Source organism: Triticum aestivum, chromosome 6A (genome assembly GCF_018294505.1).
Source record: "Triticum aestivum cultivar Chinese Spring chromosome 6A, IWGSC CS RefSeq v2.1, whole genome shotgun sequence".
Lineage (NCBI taxonomy): Eukaryota > Viridiplantae > Streptophyta > Magnoliopsida > Poales > Poaceae > Triticum > Triticum aestivum.
The window spans coordinates 11809183-11815125 of record NC_057809.1 but is presented as its reverse complement, the minus strand read 5'-3'; the positions used below and the strand labels follow the sequence as shown (position 1 = coordinate 11815125).

The following is a 5943-nucleotide window of genomic DNA, read 5'->3' as shown; positions in this document are numbered from 1 at the left end:
GAGAAAGAAGTGGTACCAAAGTCTTTATCGGTGTTTGTTGCATGGAAGATTCCAGAGATAACAGATCCATTTTTGACATGCACATCCACATGATGCCCGATAATTTGTGTCATAACATAGACTAGTCGATCCCGTGAAGGGTTTGCATGCCCAAGTTTGCCTCCATTTTCTAAACTCAGAAAGAACCTTATCAGCAGTAGTTCTTTCACAGTAATACCGCATAAAAAGAGATGAGATATTCACCTGCACTGGTAAAACCACCAGATGAAGATCTCATCAGGTGTGATTTACTATCATGCCTTCCACTACCCTCCCTATCAAGCTTCCGGTGGGGGGCTCCGTTGGCGGAAGTCCTAAGAGGTACATGCTGCTGTTGGCGACTCATCATGCCTGTATGCACAACATAAGAAGCTCAGCATTACTGCTACATATAAGCATGATAAGAAACTTGGAACTAAAAGCAGAGGCAAATATAAAACACACAGATGCATAGATCCCAAACACAAATAGTTTTATTATTTACTTATTGTAGATTGACTAGTTGCAGGCCATCATACCTTAACATGCATATAAGCTACCAAAATGATTATCTAGCATTGCAATTACGTCTGGAGATCATTATGCTTACTATACAAGCTTCTGCTATCAAAAGCATCCAAGACAGAGGTTCACATTTCAACAACCAGATTGAGATAATAAAAGCAGATAGAGAGGGCACTAACGAAAAGGGAAACTGTGGTCGACCCATTTGGCAAGGCAAGACCGACCTTACAAAGAGATCTTCACATAAAGCTAAACAATACAATGGTGGCACCATGTGACAGAACAATGCGCAACACGGCTGCAAACAGTAATCGTAAATACTCGTCTCCAATCCTAGATGAAATAGTATTGGCTTCTACTGCTGTTCCACAAAAATATGTGGCAACGATGAACACTCAGACACGACGAGCAAACAAGCAAATCAGGTAGGGAACCGGCCATTCTTATATATAACCTAAAGCATATAGGAGAACCCCAGATTGTTCCTTGTAACGATTTCTGTGATCCTTGCAGACCAAGTAGACGAACGGGGCAGTAGGCAGAGCTGCACGGCAAGCACAAGGCTAGCTACGTGGGGAAGAGCACAGAGCATCCCGTAGGCAGAGGCTACGCAGCGAAACCAGCTGGCGGAAGCCGGGGGCAGACGAAATCCGGCGGGAGCAACGGCCCCCTCCGTGGATCCCGGCGGATCGCGCCCCGGATCCCGCAGATCTAGGCCCGCGGCGGACCTGCGAGCCGGACCGAGCAAGCGCGAGCGCCAGCCAGCAAGCAAGCGCCGCGCGTCCGTCCCGATCCGGCCACACGAGCGCGCGGGCACAGCAGAGAGGGGAGGGAGGAAGGCGGCGAGCCCTCGCGGGGGAGGGAGGGGGGAGCATACCTGCCGCGGCGGGGCGCTGGGGCTCCGGGGAGCGAGGGGTCCCGATCTGCCGCGGGGCGGGGAGGCGGGCGGCCGGAACCCTAGCTGCGGGCGGCGGCGGCGGCGAGAGGAGGCGTGGGGCGAGCAGGCAGAGAGAGACCGAATGGATCGATGGTCTCCGCGGGTGCGGAGCCGCGGGGGTTTTGGCTGGCGCGGCGTGAGCCGAGCCGACCCGGGAGGGAGTGAGCCGAGCTGGCCTACCCCGGGGCCTACCGCCGCTGGAATCTTCGGCGAACAGTCAGCGACGGTCGACGGGCCGCTAACGCGCCGTTACCGTTACCGTTAGCCTGCCCTGCGCGACGTGCCGGCACGCGTGGTGTCCGCTCGATGTCTGCTACAGCTCGTCTGGCTCCTGTGGGTCGGAATTCGCGGGTTTCATTTCTTATTAATTCCGACCCCGATTTGTTTGGCTGTTCACAAATTGGACCTTGGAGTTCATTTCTCAATCCCGACACTCATTTCACTCCTAAACAACTCGTGATGCCATTAGTTATGTGTGATGAGCGACGTATATATGCTTATTATTGTAATGCGCTTGTTGTATTTGCTTTATAACTACTACTTTTCATTAATCTGGCGTCATTGTAATGTGGTGCCTGTATGTGGAGCAAATGTTAAAACCAGAAATTATGTATCTCATGCAATCGGATGATCTGATCCACGTGCAATGTGCTGCAATAGCATCAATTCGGCATGGATCCCCATCGGGGCTGTTCCCATCTACATCTCCGCAATGAGGTAGATGGCCTAGATCCCATCTACCTCTCCCTCTCGCTTGCTGGATCAAAAAGGAAAGGTCACCGAGTCGTATGTGTGCATATCTCGGAGGTGTTGTTCGTATGGTGCTGGATTGAATTAGATTGCGAAGAAAGTACGACTACACCAACCACGTTCATTAAAATGTTTTCGCTCTTGGTCTACAAGGGTATGTAGACTCATTCCCACTCATTGCTAGCATCTAATAGAATAGATCTTGGGTGAATTCGCAGGAAATATTTTAGTTTTCCATGTAACGATTCCCATCAACAAACTCGCATCTTTTCTTTGATTGCACAGTAGCTTGGAATGTGTGGTCATTTCTTTGTGATTACTTCAAGATCCCCATCGGGGCTAACTCTGAATCAGTGCTACATTTTGGGTCTCTAATAAGAAGAATTCTGCTTTAAACACCATTAGTTCAGCTATCCTATGGTGCTTGTGGAGATATAGGAACTCTATGATTTTTAACAACACTTCTTGGATGTATGTTACTCAGGTGTGGAGGTTGATCCTCAGAATCCTCAAATTTTGGGTGGTCATGTCTCCGGAAAAAGGAGGAATTCTTGAGTGCCCTGACAAACTTCAAATTCCCAATCAAGAAGCGAGGTCCTGGAGACAAAAGCGCAATAAACAACCCGGTGTCGATCCTTTTTGCCTGTTGGTCTCCTCAAACTAGCATGGCGTCGACGTTGAAGTTCAAGAAGGCTAGTGAGGTGTAACGCCCTCGATGCGGCTATATCTCCTACGTGTCGAAGCACGGCTTAGAGGCATAACCGCATTGAAAGCAATGTCGCAAGTGAGATAATCTTCACAACAAGCCATGTAAATAAATAAAGGGGAAAGGTACATAGTTGGCTTACACTCGCCACGTCACACAAATACATAAATAAGTCATTATATTCATCCAATACACTCAGGGTCCGACTACGGTACCAAAATAAAGATCAAGCCCCAAATGCGACAAAGTCCCCGATCGCCCCAACTGGGCACCACTACTGATCATCTAGGAAAGACACATAGTAACGGCGAGAGTCTTCATCAAACTCCCACTTGAGCTCGGTCATATCATCTGGAACGGTATCATCGGTCCCTGCATCTGGTTTGGAAGTAATCTGTGAGTCACGGGGACTCAGCAATCTCGCACCCTCGCGATCAAGACTATTTAAGCTTATAGGTAAGGTAAAGGTATGATGTGGAGCTGCAGCAAGCGACTAGCATACATGGTGGCTAACATATTCACAAAAGAGAGCGAGAAGAGAAGGCAAAAGCACGGTCGAACAACTATGATCAAGAAGTGGTCCTAGAACAACCTACGTCAAGTATTACTCCAACACCGTGTTCACTTCCCGGACTCCGCCGAGAAGAGACCATCACGGTAACACACGCGGTTGGTGCATTTTAATTAAGTTAAGTTTCAAGTTATCTACAACCGGACATTAACAAATTCCCATCTGCCCATAACCACGGGCACGGCTTTCAAAAGTTCAAATCCCTGCAGGGGAGTCCCAACTTAGCCCATCACAAGCTCTCACGGTCAACGAAGGATATTCCTTCTCCCAAGACATTCCGATCAGACTCGGCATCCCGGTTACAAGACATCCTCGACAATGGTAAAACAAGTCCAGCAACACCGCCGGAATGTGCCGACAAATCCCGATAGGAGCTGCGCATATCTCGTTCTCAGGGCACACTCAGATTGTCCAAACTTCCGATAGGCCAGCCCAGAGTTGCCCCTGGTGGCCACCGGCGACTGATGAGGTGGACCAACACTCAGAGGAGCACTGGCCCGGGGGGTTTAATAAAGATGACCCTTGGGCTCCGGAAACCCAAGGGAAAAAGAGGCTACGTGGCAAATGGTAAAACCAAGGTTGGCCATTGCTGGAGGAGTTTTATTCAAGGTGAACTGTCAATGGGTTCCCATTATAACCCAACCGTGTAAGGAACGCAAAATCCGGGAACATAACACCGATATGACGGAAACTAGGGCGGCAAGAGTGGAACAAAATACTAGGCATAATGCCGAGCCTTCCACCCTTTATCAAGTATATAGGTGCATTAAGATAAACAAGATAATATGGTGATATCCCAACAATAAACAAGTTCCAACAAGGAACGATCTCCAATCTTCACATGCAACTAGCAATGCTATAAGAGGGGCTGAGCAAAGCGGTAAGCATAGCCAAACAACGGTTTGCTAGGACATGGTGGGTTAGAGGTATGACATGGCAATTTGGGAGGCATGATAATCAAGTGTTAGGTATCGTAGCATAAGCATAGCAAAAGAGCGAGCATCTAGCAAGCAAAGATAGAAGTGATTTCGAGGGTATGGTCATCTTGCCTGCAAAGTACTCAGAGTTGCCTTGATCCTCGTTCACGAACTCAACGGGCTCCTCATTCATGAACTCGTCTCCCAGCTCTACCCAAACAAGAATAACAAGCAAAAGGAACACAATCAACCACGTGCAATGCTCAAACAACATGATGCAACATGGTATGATATGCGGGATGCGGTATGTGATGCATATGCAAGATTTGCAAAGGAATGATTGAACCTAGCCTCAACTTGGAAATCCAAGAGTGCCACTTGAAAGGTGAGTTGATTTCGGTTGAAATCGATATAAAGATCACCGGAATCGGAAGCACGGTTTGGAAATGGCAAGCAAAACAAATATGGCACCGGTCTGTGATAATCAGCAAGTAGCCATCTAAATGCATCAAGATAAATATGCTACAGCACTCAAACATGACAACAAGATACATGGCAGGGATCCACTCATGATGCTTGACAAAAAATGAACACTGAGCTATGAATAATTCATCCATTAACAGCCTCAAACAAGCATGGCAAAAGTGCAAATGATGACAGGTTTCAGACTTAGTGAAATTAACACAAGTCTGGAATTTATCATCAGGAAGCAATCTTTAGAGCATGAAAACTACATGATACAGGAACATATCATGGCAAATAAAGGCATGGCATGAAGCTACTCTAAGCATATAACAAAAGTCCCTTAGTGACCTTGAGCCAAAAGGGATCAGAAAATACAATTACAAGCATGCGAACATGGCAAAAACATAAACAGATTCAGACTTAGTGAAAAACTAGAGCATGCAAAATAGTTAACGAGTAGGCATGTATACGAGCTCGATGCACTCACTACAGATCATGGCATGACAATCTAAGCATACACCCATGAAGAAGACATGGCATAGAGGCTAGGTATGGCAATAACAACAACATAGCATGCACGGGTCAACAACAACAAGCTCGGCAAAATCGCTAAACATGTTAACGATCTGTCAGGAACATTTTATAGCAAAAGTAGAGCGCGACTGACTCAAGCTAGGGTGCTCCATAATTGCAAACAAAGACATGGATGGATAGAGCACCACAATGTTAATAAAACATCCTTACTGATCATCCTCAAAAGAGACACGGATCACTAGGAAACAACATGAACATATGGCAAACAAAAATAGGACAAGGTCTTAGAGAAATTCGAAGTCCCTGAAATCAGCATCAACGATTATGCTACTTTGCATGCTTGTGAGAGTCGCCACAAATATCACAAAAATACATGACATACACCCCCGTAAAGATGGCATGGCATTTAATAAAACACATGTAGAGCTCAGGATCATAGCATGCACACATTAATCATGGCAAAAATGACAAAAGGCCATTTGCTGAAACAGATCTGACAAATTCATCACATAGCCCTCTT

The 5943-nt window shown here is 46.8% G+C and overlaps 1 protein-coding gene across 1 annotated transcript in view; it reads right to left on the bottom strand.

Moving 5' to 3' along the window:
* LOC123131655 (polyadenylate-binding protein-interacting protein 4) overlaps positions 1-1567 on the bottom strand; it is a 9323-nt gene extending 7756 nt beyond the window's left edge. Inside the window, exons 1-3 of the mRNA XM_044551324.1 lie at positions 1421-1567; positions 244-390; positions 17-169 (exon numbers count right to left, since the gene is read on the bottom strand). Of these exons, the coding sequence (XP_044407259.1) occupies positions 17-169; positions 244-388 (298 nt within the window). The 5' untranslated portion in view covers positions 389-390; positions 1421-1567. The remainder of the gene's footprint in view (positions 1-16; positions 170-243; positions 391-1420) is intronic.
* Between the last annotated feature and the right edge of the window lie 4376 nt (positions 1568-5943).